Here is a 20396-nt window from a genome sequence, read left to right on the forward strand (position 1 = left end):
CCATCTGCTGGTCTTGTAGCTCACTTCTCATGGGGTGAGCGTTACATGAGACTCTTAACTGTGATTAGCGACAAAGTTACCTTTTAATGTAAAAAAAGAAAAATCCTTTGAAAAAAATGCATCAAGTATAGTTGAGGGAAAACAATGTTTGTCTTTGTGTGATGAGGGTGACAAGTCCCAAATTGGCAGAGAAAATGTTAAATGCTGAGAGTTGAGTTTGTGGGTCTCTACATAAGAATTTAAAAATTCTTGCAAGTCATCATTCTAGCCAGTTTGCTCTCATTTCTGTATTATCAGCTATCACACTGCAAAAAATTCAAAACCAGCATTTTCCAAGGTAAATAGTTTACCTGCTGTTTTTAACCAGGTGGGCCATTCAATGTGTTAGTGGGTGTCTTTGTTATGTTTCTAGTACAAGTTATTCTCTGCCAATCTGTACAGGTTGGATGAACTGGGCCAGAGTCCTTTGCTCTCTCCTTTATAAGAGAAAGAAGCTTGACCATAGAGAAATACATGGCTACATTAAAAAATAATTACAGCCAAAATATTCTTTAAATTGTAAATTGAGTTCACTGGAAATCAACAACTTTGGTGAAGCTCACATATATTCTCACTAATGGGGTGAATACAGCAGTTAGAAAGAGAAACAATACATGTAATAGTGTTCAACTAGGTATGGTATATAATCTGGAAATTTATGTTCACGAAACAAGATTGTTTACTATTCTGTAGTTCTCTGTTCAGTTGGAAGAAAAAAGTACATATATTTACTCATTGTGTATCACACTAAAACTTTGAGGAAAAATCCTCATCCATAAGAATTTTGGAGTTTAAAATTCAACCTTAAAAGAAATAATATTGAAGTTTCTGTTTCCTAAGATACTGAATAACTCTTTAAAAGGAAGTTCTGAGAGCTGATGTTAACCAAAGTGGTTTTAAAAAGTTGTCTTTCATCCTCTACTAACAAGGTTTAAAACATTAAGAGAAGTCTAGAATATTTAAATATTTTAGGAAAAGCTGTATAATTTTTTAAAGATGCCAAGATGCTGTCTATATTTGAAAAAGTTGTCTAAAAATTCACCAAAAGCTATATTTTTTTCTTTATCTTTGACCAAAATGATATAAACCTATGTTGGGGGAGAGTGCTGAGCTCTTATACATGAAAAGTAGATATAGAATATAGAGATAAGTGTTGTCTCAATGCTTTATAAAGCCATGAAAATCCTTGTCTCATAAAGTAGAACTGATAAAAACATTGTTAAGTATATAGGGAATTTTATAAACTTACTGCTTTAAAATTCTTGTGTGATGACCCAACCAGAATGATACTGTTAAGCAAGAACTATAAAGAAACATAAGAGTTAAAAGTTGTCTAAATAAAATTCTTACATGCGGCAGAACATGGAGACGGTCGTGCTCAAACTTACAATGTTGACTTTTTTAAGTACGAAAAAGAAGAGTTTTTGTAACTAGATCCTTGGCAAATATTTATACATCACTTTTTTCTACCAAGTAGAGGATTATATCCTTAGAACTAAGGTAATAAAAATATTTAAACACCAAATATTTTATTATTGGCATCAAAATTAACACATATTGTTTATCTGAAACTCATTTTCTCATAAATTGGAGTTGTATCACAAAGACGCTTTTCTGCCAAGCTCTTTTTACCAATGGTCTATGGTTGAGAGACTTTCTAACTTCTTATATAGAGAGAACAAAAACAAACAAACAAACAAAAAACAGTGCCAAAAGGGTGGGATTATTTTAAAGGGTATCATCTTTTTTTTTTTTAATTGAGGAATATTGGGGGACAGTGTGTTTCTCCAGGGCCCATCATCTCCAAGTCGTTGTCCTTCAATCTAATTGTGGAGGGCGCAGCTCAGCTCCAAGTCCAGTCGCCGTTTTCGATCTTTAGTTGCAGGGGGCGCAGTCCACCATCCCATGTGGGAATTGAACCGGCAACCTTGTTGTTGAGAGCTTGCACTCTAACCAACTGAGCCATCCATCCGGACGCCCAAGGGTGTCATCTTTCGAAGAATAAAGTATACAGATGAATCATCTTTGGATTGAGTCATTTGAATATTTTCTGGTTCCTTTCCTTTCCCACAGATTCTGGAAGTCATGGCTAATATCCCTCAGGTGACTTGGTTTTTAAGGATCTTTAACAAATTATGTAGGAGATGGCACATCTGTCCTTAACCAAATGGATCCCTTATTTAACCGGTGGCTATTGTTCTTAGTCTTCTATTCTCCTGGTTATTTTTTCAAATGTTCTTTCAGAGGAGCCTAGTATTATAGAAAGGAAAGTGTCCAGAACAAGTTGGGGACTGTGAGTATGTTATGAAATATCTTAGTGGCTTCTCCTCTTATGGGACTTATAAACCCTGCATGCCTCACAGGGTTTGGGTCAGGCTCAATAGCGAAAATATATAAGAAATTAGTTTGTAAGTTATGTGCCATGTCATAAGCGGATACTACTATCACAAGCTAAGAACTAATAAAAAAAAATCACAGTCATAATTTAAACCACTTGTTGTGAAAAGAAGTGTCACAACAGGGACACAGCTTATTTTAATAGATGTATTGGAAGGTACCAATGGGTAGTCCACTTCAGGTTGTTGTATATGATTGAAAATGTTTAATATACGAGTATCTTGAGTTATTGAAAACACTATGAGTTCGGTTTCGTTTTGTATGTCATCTTGTATTTCTTTCAAGAAGTCCAAATCTAGATAGTATATAACAACTTGGTCAAAATCCTCCTTGTACAAATAGGGCTTTTGTGTCCATAGCTTTGTAAAAGATACTCACAGTATCTGAAATTATTTAAGAAAAGTAAGTTATCATGCTTAATGTGTCCACAGTAAACAATGTTCTGATGTAACATTGATGTGCTTCACTGTATCCCAATGGTCTACCTTCAAGTGGTATCATCGTCATTTTTAGACTAAGCACGATTCTATTGTTTTGTCTGTCATCTATACACATCTCTGTTTTGTCTAGTGCTATGAATGTTACTTAAAACTTTAAACATGGAGTTTTTATTCTGTATACCCCTGAATAGACTGTGGTGCCTGACAACCATTGTTAGGTCATTATTTTGTTGTACCAAAGTTCTAGTGACTTCAGAAATCATAGCATCCAATGATTTTGTGGTGTCTAGGTTTGAATACTACGGTTGAGAACTGTATTCAGTGATTGTTACTGCACACTTTTCAAATAAAAATGCGTTTTTATCAATTATTTTGTGTAGTCAAAGCAACCTTATTTCTGTAGGGTGGGTGGGGAGCATTAAACTGGTATTAACATGAAACTTGTATCACGTTAAAAAATGATATCTTCCTGAAACTAATATGTTATGCTCAAATGTCAATTATACCTCAACTGAAAAAGAAAGGTATCCATTGGGAATTAGGAAATAAGAAGTGATTTGGGTGCAGCCAAGTTGTTCTATCCATCTCTCTAAACTTTCTCAATTTGTTTCAAGACTGGGCTGGACTTTGCAAGGGAAATTTTCTAATAATTTTGAACGATACATTTATAAAATTAGCAATTAACATGCTGAAGCCTTCTATAGTACATAAGCACCTTCGCAACCTATTTCTTCCCCATAATACAATGTTGCGGCAGGTGGTGGGATCTCCCTTAGTCACACTGGTGAAACGACCAACGTTCAAGGCCAATTCATGACCACAACCATACAGTTTCCTTTTAATATTCATTTACAAAGGCTGCCTTGTTCCCAGAGTTGCTTTCCCTCCATATGTTACTTAGATAGGTGTTGCCAAGATAATGATGAGTTTTTAATTTAAACATAAACAATGCTCCCACTGCAAGCAAATAAATGCTTGGCATCATTCTCTCAACTTGACTCCGCGGTAGCATTAATGTTGTTTCCCACAGGCAGAATCTTTTGCCTCCTGGCTTTATCTTAAATAATTCAAGATAAGTCATTAGGGACTTGCTTTTCCTAATGTTTCATTGGATTTTTGAATAGTCATAATGTGCCCCATATTGAGAGAAAAATATAGACTATTTTGACATTCACTGTCTGGAGTTATAGGATCTCTCGTTTTAAAACTGTTGGCAGGGTGGCTCAGGTGGTTGGAGCATCTTGCTCCTAATGCTGAGGCCCCTGGTTCGATTCCCACATGGGCCAGTGAGCTGCGCCCTCCACAGCTAAACTTGTGAACAACAGCTCTCCCTGGAAAGCTCTCCCTGGAGCTGGGCTGTCACCGGCTGCGGCATGCTGCTGTATGCTGCCATGGGCTACAGTGTGCTGCCGTGAGTGGCCGGCAGTCAACAGCTTGAACCAGAAGGGGGAGGGGAAATAATAAATAAAAATAAAAATGTGCCCTACTCTGTGTCAAAAAACAAAACAAAAACAAAAACTGTTTGCAAGGTCTCAAGGTATTATTAGTCACAGTTCTCTATACCAAGAAATATTTCATTTCTAATCTGGATTGCTGCGATTTATAGAGAAAGAAGAGTTATAGTAGAGTGAGCATTGCTGTTCTGTTAGAAACTTATTTAGAAGACTCACATCATAGATTAGGAAGCCAACACACCAATTATGATTTGACTGAGGCTATGTTATAGGTACTGGAAACATTTTGTCATAGTAATCAGGTTTTTGAAATTATCATAGCTGTAGGGACAGAGCCAGGAGTACAGTTTCTAGGCTCTCGGCCTCACGTGGAAAGGTGCTGGCTCAGGTAGTAAATGGCCATCAACTGTGATTGGATGGCCATCAGCTGTGGCTAGTTGGCCGTCAGCTGTAACCAGTGAGCCATTGGCCACTAATATAACTGCCGTGGCTACGCTAGCAGCAAATGGGGGCTAGCAAGAAGATGGTGGCTGAGCCTGCAAGCGCGGATTGCAGTTAGCACGGAGGATTGCAGCTAGCAAGTGGGGTTGGTTGACAGAGAAGTGGACGGCAGGTTGTGGATAGTATGACTCCTGCTTTCTGTGTCTCCAACCCAGCGGCCAGCGAGAATATATGGTATGACTCCCCTATCTATGGCTCCATGGGTGTTCCTTTTTGGCCTTACCATGTCCTGCGTTCTTGTGGGGGGAGTGGGAGCTGAGACCCCGCATGACACCCCGTGTGACACATGGTGCAGCGAGCAGGGTACGGTGTCGGCCAAAGCTCTCCGAAGGGCGGTGGAGCAGTTTGTGCGTATGAACACTCAGTCTCAGGAGGACCAGGAGGAGCAGCTGCTAGAGCTGGAGGTGTAGGAAGATGTGGATGGGTCCCCAATCAGCATAGGCTGGAGAAAGCGAAGGTCCTTGCAGCCCTGTGGGCTAGGAAGTTCTTGCTGAGGCCCTTACCCCCAGGTGGGGAGGACCTGGAGCCTTTGCCCTGCGGAGAGGGCACACATTGTGAGGCTAATGCACAGCCCTGGCGAATGACTGTGGACTATGGGGAATGGGCTCCATCCTTAATTTAATGAACCGCTTGACTGTTTGCTTGGGAAAGTACCACCATGTAGTGGAACTGGTGGATGATTGCTTTTTTGTCTCGACCGGCCGCTGTCGAGAATATGTGAGAATCCTGGCTGTGCCCAGAAAGACTGGTGGTACCCTGAGAAACCCTGCTGTGTCCAGGAAGACTGACTGTGCCCAGAGAGAGTGGCGGTGCCCTGAGAGGCCCTGGCTGTGCCCAGGAAGTCGGGCTGTGCCCAGAGAGAGTGGCGGTGCCCTGAGAGGCCCTGGCTGTGCCCAGGAAGTCGGGCTGTGCCCAGAAGGAGTGGTGTTGCCCTGAGAAACCCTGGCTGTGCCCAGAGAGCCTGGCTGTGTCCTGGATATTGCATTCACCTCCAGGATCCTCGCACAGGGCCCCTCGCGGAAGACGCTTGTCACATAGATTGTGAGGCGAGACCCTATAGGGGTGGAGTGTGGGGACAAAGCCAGGAGTGCAGTTTCTAGGCTCTCGGCCTCGCGTGGAAAGGTGCTGGCTCAGGTAGTAAATGGCCATCAACTGTGTCTGGTTGGCTGTCAGTTATAACCAGTGAGCCATTGGCCACTAATATAACTGCTGTGGCTACACTAGCAGAAAATGGGGGCTAGCAAGCAGATGGTGGCTGAGCCAGCAAGCGCGGATTGCAGTTAGCACAGCAGATTGCAGCTAGCAAGTGGGGTTGGTTGACAGAGAAGTGGACAGAGGGTTGTGGATAGTATGGCTCCTGCTTCCTGTGTCTCCAATCCAGTCGTCAGTGAGAATATAGTGGTATGACTCCCCTATCTATGATTCCGTTAGTGTTCCCTTTTGGCCTCACCATATCCTGCGTTCTTATGAGGGGAGCGGGACCAGAAATCCCACATGACACCCTGCATGACAATAGCTATGGACCATTTTCATAGCTCTCTAACACTGTTCTTTACCAAAAGGTTAAAAACAAACAAAAAACCCAGCAAGGTTAACAACAGAAGACTTCACTCTGTTTGATTCCGCAGAGACATTTACATCATGCCCTCATTCACTCTCATGAAAAAGTGAACAAGAAGGAGTGACCTGAAGTCGTGCTAGTGAATATGCTGGTTGTGAATGCACAGGCGCCTTGCTCCCACTCGTGAGTAGCCTCATGAGGCCCCTTCTCCCGACTTCCAAGAGCAGTTTCTTACGAGTCCTTTAGGAAAAGAGGGTAGGTCAAAATAAGACAATGCAACTGAACCTGGTAAGAGCAGTTTTCTCTTCACTGTGCCTTCCAGACAGCATGGGCTTTCTCTGTCCATTAGGGAAACACAGACAAAGGAGGGGAATGAGATACAGATCCCCAAAAGTCATTAGGTTCCCACAGCTCAGAATCCAAAGAAAACAGGGAGAAAAGCTTACAAATCAAAAAAAGGGGACGATGTATACAAACGAAATATGAGAGCATATGCTGCATGGAAAATGAGTTAGACAGTATCAGGACTTATTCTTCACCTGCCAGTGCAGCTCACGGGCTGGCTATAGCGGGCATACCTGCCTGGCCTCCTGCGGAGCATACACACCTGTGCGTGGCCTCCACCTGGACTTCCTGTTCCACCAAATAACAACTCCTTCTGGCTGCTTCCCTACCTTTCTTCTCACCTTTGTTTAAATGCTATCTTCAAAGACAGAGGTCTTATTTAAAGTTACTGTCCCATTTAAGTGACCAAATCTATAGTTCCCATAGTTTCAGTTATCACCCGATTTAAAATTACAAGCACAGCCTTTCATCTTTGGTAACTCCAGATCCCAGAGTCAATTTTATTTTTCTTCATAGTCAATGGGATATCTCTGACTACAATTTGTTCCTCATCACTGGATGTATTTCCATGAAGGTAGAGATTTTTCTTTTTTTTCCTTCCCCACTGTATGCACCTCCTTCTCTCTCCTCAGTGCTGTAGCCCTGGCACCTAGAACAATGCCTGGTAAGTGGGAGGCATTCAATAAATATTTGAGAGAACAAAATGAATGAATCCTGTATGAGAATTTGATTGGGTGGACTATAGAATAACACAGTGCTAACTTAACTTTGTTTACTACTTTATTGAAGTAAATATTAGAATATTTAAATTGTATAATTTATTGATATTTGTCATGACACATGCCCATGGAAACACACCATTATCAACACATTGAATATGTCTAAACCGACCTTGCATTGCTAGAATAAAGACTAATTTCCATATTTCTAGTATAATTTTAAACGCATACAAGTATACACTTTAATAGTAACAAAGCAATTAAATATGATTATTTAAATCTTTATTGCATCCTTAATATTTGCCATCAAAAAATATGAGAAGGGAGAAAGGGATGAAAGGAGGGAGGATGGTGAGAGGGAATAAGGCAGGGAAGGGAATTATAATGATTATGATATTAGTTGAGGGGATTTTCAGTTCTTGATGGATTGGGTCCCTACTTTGATATTGATAAGGATGCTACAATTATTTGCAGGTCAGAGGTAAAGGTAAAAATTTTCAAAGTGAAGAAACATGAAAGACTTTGAGAAGTGTGTGTATGCTCTTAATTTTATAAAGCTACTATTTTTTCAAATTTAGAATTAAAGTGTATTACTTTGCTGTTAATTTTGATCCAGGGAAAATTAGCAGAAAAATTCAGGGAGCTATCTAAATATCTGTTCATTGACAAAAGCATTTGACTTATTATGAATTATATTGTAATGAGCAATCAAATAAAACTAGTTAATTCAATTGTGCATAATTTTAACGTAAAAAGAAAAAAACCAAAATTTCAAACTATGACATTAATTTTCTTTATTTTAAGGTACATTATAAGCAAGTATTCAAAAGATATACTATATCAATTGTTTAAACAATGATAAATTATAACTATATAATCAATGTGAAACTAAGTTTCTTTTCATTTCCCACTTCAAGGCCCGCCTCTGACCTTCTTATCCAATATATTGATTCGTATAATTATAAATAGAATTACTTAGACTATGAACTACTGTTTCTTTTCGTGTATTTCCTGTGTGGTACTACTTTTAGACTAATAAATTTCTCCACTGTAATTATTCATCACTCAGAAATATTTATTTAAAAAACATTTCAAATGATAAAAGCTGAAATGACAAGGATACAGGAAATAGTCTGTATACGACAAATAAATGATGCTGCTGAGGCTACTAAAAAGATACTTTTGAATTTGAAGAGTTCAGCTCTTTTTAGCCTTTTGAAACTGCTTATTCTTATTCTGAGGACATTCAAAGACCATTGCAAGTGAAGCTGGAGACCCCATGAGCAGGTCCTACCTGTACTTCATTGAGCTATATACTTCCATGTTCAAAAATGAGTATAGCGAAACCAAAATAGAATCCAAGAGTGTCTTTCCATTTTCCATGTTAGACTATATATTCTAATGGAAACCATCCAGGTTGTTAGGTTAGTTAGATGGGTTCATTCCAAAATCTCATATTTATTACAATCGAGAATGATGATTGAGGTCTGAGAGGAACCTAAGTGATCTATGAGTGAAAGGTGAATTCTACTTCTACACTGCAAATACTTGAAGCAAAATTCATGATCCCAATTTCTCTACAAATGTGCCTGAAAATATATTACCAAAAAAATCTTTGATGTGGCATAAAGTCATGAAAAATAAATGTAAAATAAGCAGGTTTTTAGTGGGGAAGTTTTTCTGAACTAAGTTCTCATGAGGGTAGTCCAACAGGTGAAAGGCTGCATATCTCAGCAAAATATTTACTTTATTAATAAGTATTGTTTCTAACTGTCATCCACACGATAATATAGAGAGCCAACAAGGAAGCTGTGTTTGTTAAAGCAGCAAAAAAAAAAAGAGGCATTTCTATTGCTGGGAAATACCTCAGACTACCAAGTAAGCAGGTAGAAGGAAAATTGATAGCCAAGTCAAACAGGTTCGAATCCTTCACCCATAGTTAGCAGAGGGGCAAATTACTTAACCACTCACAATATCCTCCCCTACAAAATGGGGATAATATATGACCTGCTTCTGCAAGTTGTTAGGAGGAGTAAAACAATACAGGTAAAACACTTAGAATCGTTCCTAGCACAGATTAACTGTGCCCTAAATGTTATTAGACAGCTACGACTTCAAAACTACCAAGCAATAAAAATAAAGTATGAAACACACATAACAGTCATGTAACGTTCCAAGGATTACAGTACTTCGATGACTTTGTAAATACATTACTATGTCTCATTTGCACATATCTTTAAATATTTCATAGATAATACTGACATTTCACATTCTACACGGACAGGTTGGAAGCATCTTTCCTGAGAAAATGTAGTTATACATCAGAGGATAATCAAAAGGCTTAAAGTAATTCGACCTTTCAGGTGAGTAAGGTCTCCCATTATCCCTTTAGTCGACATGCCTTCTGCTTTCCTGAGTGTCAGTAGGTTTGCCATTTCTACGAGTTAGAGTTTGGTTTTACTCATAGCAATCACAAACCACCTGTAAGGAACATATGTATCAAAATTTAAGCACACTTTCACAAAAGCACTAGACATAAAATTCTAATTCATGAATTCAGATTCTTCTTGGTTGCAGATAGCAGCCACCGTTCCTTTGAAGCCATAATATACACATTTTATGGAGGTATGAGCTCATGGCATTATGTTCTTAGTGTTCCCCGCTTCCCCCAATATTTTCCTTAGATAACATAATGAATATTGAAAAGAAAATTAGTCACAGAGTCTCAAAGTGCATTTTTGTACTTATGTATGGGTTGCCTTAGCAACCAATTTTCAATCCTAACTGAAGAACAGTGGCTTCCTAAGGTGTTGTGAGGCAGCCATGATTCTCAGCTTTTGGAAGGATGGGTGGGTTATAGAATTAGCTAAAAAGAATTTTCTGATGCCCATAATTCAGGAAAGAATAACTGTCCCACTAACAATAGGTCAGGAGGTGAATGTGCCTCCTGGTAAGGTATTTATTATTCTCCAAAAGTCAAATTTACATGTAAACTTTATTCATACGCATATACACTCTTCCTTCTTATTTATATACATAAAAAACACTATCAAAAGGTCAGAGTTGACAACATCAAACCATTCCTTTCAGCAAAAGTCTACAAAAAAGATTCAGATTTCTTTTTTAACTTTAAAGAATTCATGTTGCATCATGGGAAAGTACCTGGTCTCCTCACCCATTTAGTAAGTTTTAAAGAAAGAGTTTCCCCCATCAAATGCATACTGGTTTGATTTTCTGGAATGTCGTCTTCTTCTACAGCTACTGATGTATAAAATATGCCACCTAATCTGGGGGAGCCACTGTAACATGCAAATTTAGACTGTTTGCAGGAATAAATAAGACCCACATAATGACCATTGTCATTCAGACCTTCAGCCAGCCAGCTCATTTCCGTAGCCTAATCAACATCACATAGGGGGTACTGCCTTCAGTCTTCAATTCACTGTAGGAAAGACCACAATCAGGAAAATTGAGCACATTAAACAGAAGTGACACAATTGCCCTACCAGCACCATTACCATCTCCACCATCGCCATACCACCAAGTCTGGACTCACTGCTTTCAGTTGAGAGCCGGCAGTTCATTTATTGATTCTGACTAAGTCCCCATGAGACACCATCAAATCACATTGTGGAAGCCTTAGACTTATGTAAATTCACCTAGCTGTACTAGGACGAGAGTGAGGGGAAGTGAGAGAAAGTTAGAGCTTGTTGTCTGCCATTCCAATCAGTGAAGATTTGCTCCGGAGTGACTTGAGATGGGAGACCAATCACCTGTTCCCTTAGGACGTTTTAGTTCTGTGGGTTTCTCAGAGCTTGAACTTTTCTCCTCACTGTGCGTGCACATGCACACATACATGTGTGTGTGTGTATATATATATATATATATATATATATATGCATGTTTTGTTGTATTTGTTTAACACCACGACCCCTAATCCCCAGCAAACTACTACTTCTGGTGTTTAACTGAAGAAACATCTATATGTTTTCTTGAGGGGAAAAAAAATTTTTATTTTCTTTTATTTTTTGTACTTACTGAGAGATGGCATGGAAATATATTTTATGGGTGATTTAAGGGATTTGCTGAGATTTGTTTTTAAATGTACATGATTTTTTTTCCTAATGACTACTCTTATATTCCAATCTCTCCCTAGAGTTATAATTCCACTGTATGCTGGTGAATCCAGATTTGCCAGATGATACTACCGCTTACATTCTCAAAGTAGCCCATTGGCCATATTTCATTTTGCAAACATAAGACCTAGCATTATATCATCAATACCGGAATTTCTATTAAAAAGATCATAAAACAAAGGGCATATCCTGTCCAATTTCCCTATTTCAATTAGAAAAATTTCCCATGCAACATTTCCCAAGTCATAGGAAGAAAATAACTCTTTAAAACTAAAAGACCTTTAACAATTCATTAACTGTAGCTAAAGAATTGGCCACAGAGGTCATTCATTCTCTCTCCAACACATCCCTTCTTTATCAGCCAGAGTCTCAGCATTCACTACTGGAGTAGTTACAATACGGAGACAATAAATTGCTCCGTCCTCAACTCCACTCTGGCTCCATTCCCTCCAGGGTCACAACAGCTGAAGTTGTCCAGGACACCTCACCATCCCGAGGGGAACGGTATCTGGTAAGGGAGCAAAAAATTGACCTTCCTTCCTTCCCTTGCAGTCATGTTTGTCCTTCTGTTCTAAGCTCTTCATCCCTTCCCAAGAGGTGACTACTTCTCTCACTGCTTCTGAAATGTGGCTATTTCACTTCTCCCTTTAGTACTGCTGGGGCTTACTTTCTCCCTTTATTAGAAGCTGCCCGGCTCAGGGCTAAAATGTTGATAAGGTAGGGTTATCGTCAGTAGAAAGAATAGGGCCATGGTGGGGGCGGGGGGGGGGGGGAGCGGCGGGAAAGAAGGAGAAAGCAAAGGGTGACAAAGGAGGAAGGAGATGAAATCCTGCTTAAGAAAAGGCACAGCCACCAGAGTGGCCAGAACTAGGTTTCAGTGGCCGAGAACAGGTCCAAGAAGCTATCTTATCCCTCAAGGTGAACTTGAGCTAGTTATAAGGGAGTCTAGTATTATTAGCATTGTGGCAGGGAAAAGCTCCACCCGTGTGTCGCCATGGCAGTTCCCAAAAGGCCGAAATGAGGACAAAAATCGCTCCTAATGCCAGGAAGGGCTGGTCAGTGAGGACTCGCCTAGGAACGCCTATAATGTCACCTCTAAAACTTAAATATTTAACACCCTCATTTTAGAAGGAATAAAACCCTAAACCTCTTTGTTCCTGGGGCAGTTGCTTTTCTCCTGGCCTGCCTGCTCCCGCTATTTTGGGAATGTGCTATCCTATGTCTTTTAATAAATTCACCACTTGCTTGGCTTATTCGGTGCCTCCTTGAATTCTTTCCTGTGACGACACCAAGAACCTGTTTTCCGGCAACAGTAGCATCTGGGGGCCCAAAGAGCTCAGAAGACTTGATTCATAATGGTTTCCTCTCTAGGCTCTAATGATATATCACTAGCAACGTGAAGCACTGTTGCAAGGGGTTCTGAAGAGGGAGAGGAATCCAAGGGAATTCCTAGACTAGTGTTCATCACAGCTCAGGCACTGTGAGGCAGAGAGTTTCAGAAAATGGGCTTCTGCCCTAGAGGGACTAGAGTGAGACATCCAAAAGCTGCAAGAACAGGAAGTTTTTAACCACTTTTTAAATGGTTCGTGTAATTACAGACTACGTTCTCTTTTACGTAATAATTACATGGAGTATTATGGAAATGAGATTTGAGCCCAGAAGTTTTTTTTTCATTATTTTTTCTTTTACTTTTTCTTTCTTTCTTTCTTTTCTTTTTTTTTTTTTTTTTTAACAACTTGTCACTTCAGATTCTGTCAACACTGGAAAGTGACTTCAATGGTTTCACTTATCATTTTGATTGCTTTAGTGGGTCATTACCATTGCTTGATTTGGTCATTATTAGGTAGTTACTGAAGACACTTGTTCTTAGCAATGTGGGAATTAAAACGAAATACAAGGACCTATCTCTGTACTCTTGACATTTACAATCTCTTTGATCTGAGATACAGACATGGACATTTAAGTAAGTAGAAACTACTTATGATTCAAATGCTCAGTGATGGCACAGAAAATATTTGTAATGAAGGACTGAGGATACTAGAGATGATCTGTTTTGTTTGGAGAAAGTGTTGAAGCTTTTTCTACAGCAAAAAAGAGGAAAAATATATCTAAATTTATTCATTCATTTATTTACTAAGTATTTATTTGTTAGGCTTCAAGGATTCAATGATGAACACTATTCCTATTCTCAGGAGAGTAAACAAATGATTCCATAAGTATTGATACATGGGAATCTTTCTCAGGTGGGATGAATGTCACCATTCATGAATGTTCAGCAGAGGTTGTGTAGGCAGATGGGGGTAGGGGAAGAAAGACCTTACCTTGTAGAGATGGCCTTGGATACCATTGTCCTAGGAGTTTCAGACCAAAGTGCCACCTTGGTTTTCAGTTCTTTATTCTAAAATTTAAAAAACTGTGCAGAGATCACATAGCTAGCACATTTATCAGCCACATGCTTAACGCTTCTGGTCAACTCTACGTCACTCCTTGGCAGTAAGATTGTCCTTCCAGCCCCTCTACTGGAACACAGAAGATAGCCAATTGAAAGTCACTATTACCTCTGAAATTACAAACACGTTCACTAGCTACGTGACCTTATTTAGCTATTTAACTTCTCTGTGCCTAATTTCCTCATCCGTGTAATAGGTATAACCATGGTCTCTTCTTCACAGGTTCTGAGATGAGACAGAAATAGGTAAAGAACTCAGCTCAGGGCCTGGAACAGATTTTTAAGACTAAAAGGCAGTTGTTTATAAACCATGCTGAGTGATTGCCCATGGATGGTGTGTTTACATGATTTTCTTATGACATTGGCTTATCATGATGTCCTAATTTGTATAGAATGAATATGTCAGCTATGTACAAAATAATGTAAGAAAAATATTTTATCATGTAAATTTGCCAACAGGTCGCAAAATGCTTTTAGAGACATTTCTTGGAAGGAAGAGGCTCTAATGTGATATGGATCACATCATCGGAGGTCCCTTGATGTAAATTGGCCAGCCCTACTGGGCACTTGAGCAGACGTTAATTTGGGGCCAATTATTCCAAATAATCTCTGTGTTTTCAGCTGTACAGAGCTCTGAGCATCACCTCTGTGAAACAAATAGTCTCATATAACCTAAAGAAGATGACAATCTTAAGGAAAACCTGAGGGTTGAAGAGTTCACCCTCCAGAATAAAGAGAACAGTGGTCCTCTGGGAAGGTAGAAATGACAAAATTGGGTGAGGTTTACAAAATTTAAGATGTGAAAATATTTACAACCTTTTTCTGTTCTTATGACTGTGTTCTTCCATTGAGGGAAAGTAGAAAGAACATGGTGGAAGGAATAGCGTAACAGTGTGCTGGGAGCATGATTATGGGGAGGAAGTCAGAGCATCTCTGTATTGCACGGGACAGGACACCATGGCAGGTGGACAGCAAGCAGGGAGTCAAACTACCGAGGGGTGAAGGAGAATGGGGACCATGTCTAGGCCGTCAGTGAGTAGCCATTCGACGAAGTCGAGCTGAAGTAAAGGCACCTGTGGGGCCCTCAGGTAACCCCAGCCTCAGTGGGGACTCCACCAGACTTCCTGTGAAGCAAGGGTACTGCCAGCTTAGGACTGCAGCTGAAAGACTAAAAAAGTCTTCCCTAGTTAAGGGGGAGTAGTGGGGAGGAAGAAAAGCACGTCCCCTAACAGTAAATCATACAGTTTGATGTTAAATTTTGAAACACTGAAAAATAAGAAAATTACAAGAGACTTCTTGAAGTGAGGCCTGAGGCAAAGCTTGGAAACCTCATGGATATGGATGAAGAAAGAATAGGAGAGAAGACACCTCAGGGTGGGAGACACCAAACCTGGCTCTCTGCCTAGAGCTGAACTTACACAAGAGTGGCCTTGACCAAGTGTTTAATTCAAGTCCACATCAAGAGAAGTGATCTTTCTCCTCCATATATTTTGGGAAATTCGGGTGAAATTTAACAATTACTTAATGATATTTAATATTAATAACTTAATACAAAATGTTTAATAATTAATACTTTAACAGTACCTCCCTCAAAGCTATAATTTCTTATTCTTAGAAGATGCACATACACATATACTCACAAAAAGACACTCATATATACACACAGACACTTGCATATACACTCAAACATACCATGTTTCCCCGAAAATAAGACCTAGCCAGACAATCAGCTCTCATGTGTCTTTTGGAGAAAAAATATTAGATAGACCTGGTCTTATTTTACTATAACATAAAACCAGGTCATTATAATATATAATATAATATAATATAATATAATATAATATAATATAATATAATATAATACCGGGTCTTATATTAATTTTTGCTCCAAAAAATGCATTAGAGTTGATTGTCCAGCTAGGTCTTATTTTTGAGGAAACATGGTAGACACTCAGAAATAGGCACATACAATCACACCCAGACACATACACCCATTTGCAGACAGACATATTCAGTGTCATATTGGCACATCATCATGCACAAGCACACACATACAACATTCATACAAAGGCTCCTGGGTACAGTGAACACACACACACACACACACACACACACACACACACACACACACACACTCTCACACTGAAATATACAACAGATTCCGTCCTTACCTGGGCTTCAAGTGTGCTAACTTTTTCTTTCAGGTTTTCAATTCTTTTATCTTGTTCTTTTAAATTATTCTTTAATCCTTCCATCTAAGAATTAGGAAACACAATTGGAAAAAATCTTGTCAGACAACTTGTCAGAAAATGAAGTCAGGAAATTGTACAGGTTTCTGTGGTCAAATAATGTTCACCCAATAAAAAAGTTAAATCCCAAAGCACTAGCGGACTCAGCAGGCTACAGAAAACAGCAGCGCAAATTGGCACCTGGGGATGAGAACATCCAGACGCTGCTGTTAAACATTTGAATCTTTGGAAAACCTGTTAAACCAAATTCAGCAGGAGTGCATCTGTAGAAAGAAGCATTGGTCATTCTTTTATGTCTCAGCTATGTAATGTTTTCATCCTGCAGCCACAGAGGCCAGTGGACATGATGCATGGCCATAGCCCAGCATGGGGAGGCTCCCTGAGGAAGAGATCTGGTCAACCAGTGGCATGAAGAGGGGTGCCTGCTGTGTTTTGGAAGAAAAGCATCAGCCAAGGGGCAACGTGGAACTGGAGAAGTGTGGTGATGAAGCTCAGAATGGTGCAGGAAGAGAGGAAACACATAGATTCTAAGGCCAACTCGGCCACTACCAGCTCTGTCATATAACTACTGTGGGCCTCGGTTTTCTCACCTATAAAATGAAAACATGGGTCCTTTCTGGCTCTCGTGTGCCATGAGTAACTTGGTGAAGTCCTAGTCAAGCAAACACAGATGCTACATTTATGTCAGGGAGGTATCTGTATTGTTTAGAAAGACTCCTTTTGGAAACAAATATTAGGTAGTAAAACAAACAAACAAACAAATAAATGTCTGATTGCAAGTCTAAAGCACATCCCCCAAACCAGATCAATACACATCTTGATGTTATTGTTGTGAGTACACAATCCACCATCCAGCTGGCTGCCACCACAATAACCTTATCAGGATGTTCCCAGAGAAGGGCCAGGCAACAGCCCCGTCCTAATACACCTGCTAAGTAAATTTACATGAAGCTGATCAATCATTCCTTCTTCAAGAAAAGGCCTAGCCGCCTAATCTACAAAATCTTCTAAAGAAGAGAATACATTGTCTGTCTCAGAACACTTTTTAAAAATCACAGAAACATCTAAAGGGCAGTTAAACACAATTTCCCAAATATCTCCATTGAGACCATTCAAGGTGTCGGCATGCAGACAAAAGAGGGCATTGAACACAGAGCCGTGTTGTATGGGAATAAAAAGGAAATGTCAGTGGGGAGAAGCATCTCGCTGCTTGTAAAGCCCAGGCAAGCCGCTTGTATTTGGTCTTCTTGCTGTACACATACCATCTACCAGAGAAACATGCTTGATTAATCTGACCTCCTGGATGACACCGCGCAGGTTCTGATGTTGGGAGTGAATCACGAACTGCAGATGAGAGATCTGCTCCTGGAGAAGGGAAATCTCCATGTGAAGATTCTGGCAACTGGAAATGCAAAGGAAAAATAAGAGAAACAGATCTGTTAATGCATTATACAGCTGTTTTGTTTTGTTTTGTTTTACAGCTGTGTTGCCAGGCTCTCCTCACTTGCTACACTGCTACTGGGCATCATGCGAGTAAGATGTCCAGGGCCCCGTATGCCACACAACACACACTGAAGATAGACAACCACAGAGCAGCCTCCAATTAGCTCAGCTATAAACTTGAGTGAGAATATCAATTCAAAGAGAAATTAGTCAAAAGCTCCTTTCTGGCTACCTGTGACTCTCCGCCCTCCAGCAGGTAGTAGAGACAAGTTGTATTAAACCAGGTAAAACACTTATGTATGTAATCCGGCTTGTCTAAGAGCATCCACGGACCTCGCACCCATCAGAATGCCCAAATAATTACATGAAGCTGATCAATCATTCCTTCTTCAAGAAAAGGCCTAGCCGCCTAATCTACAAAATCTTCTAAAGAAGAGAATACATTGTCTGGCTCAGAACACTTTTTAAAAATCACAGAAACATCTAAAGGGCAGTTAAACACAATTTCCCAAATATCTCCGGGGTAGCAGGGTTAGAACATGGAGCCAGCAATGGAGACTTTACATATAATCAGAAACCAACTTCCAATGACCAGAGTTAGTATACGTTTTAGATTGCCTGTGTTTGTCTTTTTATTTTTTTGGCTTCCTACTTTTGGTAATCCTGCTACCTATAAGTAGGACAAGAAAATAAAAGGAAGAAATTAAATTCCAGCTAATATTTTAAGTCTATACCAACAATTGTGAAGAAAGATGGGTGAAGTTTGAATTTAGAATATTCATACTTTCCTAAAACTCCATTTAGATGACTGGAATTGATTATACAGCTTTTGACTAATTTCTCTTTTCGCCAATATTATTTGAGTTAAGAAACATGCAGTGTGGCAAGACCAGCAAACTTGGGAGCATTGTGACTGTGAAGTCACACACCTTTCTAAGTCTCAGTATAACAGATATAATCATTCCTACCTCAACTACTTTTCAAAATTATACTATAGACTTAAAGAGGTAAAGTGAATGTGCTTTTGGAAAATAAGCTTTTTACGAGATATTAATATTGTTTTCCAATTAGTAGCCAACACCCAATACAAACGCAATTTTGATATTTTATAGCCTCCTCGAATATTACAAAGGTCATGGAAAGTAATGTGATACTAGAGGACGTGCACTCATTAGAGAAAAGGAGTCTCCATCTCCGTCTCATGTCATGCACTAAATATTGCTTCACATACTTAATATGTATCAGAGGATCTTGTTAAATCATCAGGGGTCTAGTTACAATTCTGATCCAATACGCCAGGGTAGGATTTGAGATTCTGCATTTCCAACATGCTCCAGGTACTGCCAATGGTTTTCCTGGTCCATAAGTCATGCTTTGAGTACTTTGAGCAGCGCAGTACTAAACCACTAAGTTTGTCTCCATTTGTTATTTAGTAAACAACATAGTCTCTTAAAGCCAAACAATTTGCAGGCCACTTGCAAGACTTCAGGCAGTCTTAATTTTTTCCCTCTCTTTTGGTTTTGCATGAGAAAGCTTTAAAAATAATTTTTTTACTAAGAAAATTAATTTCTCTAAAACTCTAGAAATCCTTGCACAAGTACAAATGATGTATAATGATAGCAATGACTATTTACCCCATGAAATTAAGCAATTTATACTATAAAATACTGTACCATTACATAACATATATGTCACAAAATATATGTAAAATGTAGTTCATTGTTACTAGCATAAAAATAAAAACAATCTAATGTTCATCAATAGAAGACTGATTAAACAAATTATGCTATGTCCATGCTACTTTTATTTTACATATACACACATATCACAGAGATAGGCCAATAGAATTAATTTATTTCAAAGATGATTTTGCAAAATGCTATAAAAAGAATGGTCTACTCAACAAATAGTACTGAGACAACTGGATATTCATATGAAAAAAAGAAAATTGATCCTAACCTCACCTTATAGTAAAGAAAAATTCCATGTAGATTATGAATAAAACTGGGGACCCCAAAGACTTTCAAAAGACCATATGGAAGAACATCTTAATGAATTTGGAATAGAGAAGGATTTTTAGACATAGAACTCAAAACAGGATCAACCACAAAGGGAAAGACTGACAAGTTTGAACAGACAAAAATTTAAAACTTTTTTGTCAAATACACATGAGTATGGCAGCCTCAGAATATTGGTAACACAAATGACTAATAAAGGCACGAATATATCCAGAATACATAGGGAACATCTATAAGTCAATAGGACACGTACCCCGGTAGAAAAATTAGAAAGTGACTTGAAGAGGCACTTCACAGAAAAGATGAGTAGAGCACAAAAGGATCAAAACAGCACAGAAGGCACACAGAAAACTGGCCCACAGCTGGGACTGATTCAAAATTGCTCCAGTGAGGAGGGAAAAAAGAAGAAAGAGCAGTCAGACTGAAAACATTACTGGGAAATAATGAGAAAGAACTTGCAGAGGCAGGCTGGCTTTGAATATTCATAAAATATTCATAAATTGATTTAAAAACTAAAAATTTCATTAAAATGTTAAAGGCAAATATTCAGAATGCTCTCATTGTGCCCTATGATGACCCAGAACTCTGGGCCCAAACGGAAATAAGTGTCGTTAGAAGCACAGCAGACTGGGGACACAGCGGGTA

At 39.1% G+C, this 20396-nt stretch overlaps 1 protein-coding gene across 2 annotated transcripts in view; it reads right to left on the bottom strand.

Moving 5' to 3' along the window:
* Nucleotides 1–10432: 10432 nt before the first annotated feature.
* Nucleotides 10433–20396, bottom strand: part of CCDC68 (coiled-coil domain containing 68) — a 29054-nt gene continuing 19090 nt past the window's right edge. For both annotated transcript variants that reach the window (XM_033087775.1, XM_033087774.1), the window contains exons 8-11: nt 17587–17692; nt 16213–16296; nt 13914–13990; nt 10433–10898 (exon numbers count right to left, since the gene is read on the bottom strand). In XM_033087775.1, coding sequence (XP_032943666.1) covers nt 10841–10898; nt 13914–13990; nt 16213–16296; nt 17587–17692 — 325 coding nt within the window. In that variant the 3' untranslated portion in view covers nt 10433–10840. The remainder of the gene's footprint in view (nt 10899–13913; nt 13991–16212; nt 16297–17586; nt 17693–20396) is intronic.

This window comes from Rhinolophus ferrumequinum, chromosome 19, assembly GCF_004115265.2.
Source record: "Rhinolophus ferrumequinum isolate MPI-CBG mRhiFer1 chromosome 19, mRhiFer1_v1.p, whole genome shotgun sequence".
NCBI lineage: Eukaryota > Metazoa > Chordata > Mammalia > Chiroptera > Rhinolophidae > Rhinolophus > Rhinolophus ferrumequinum.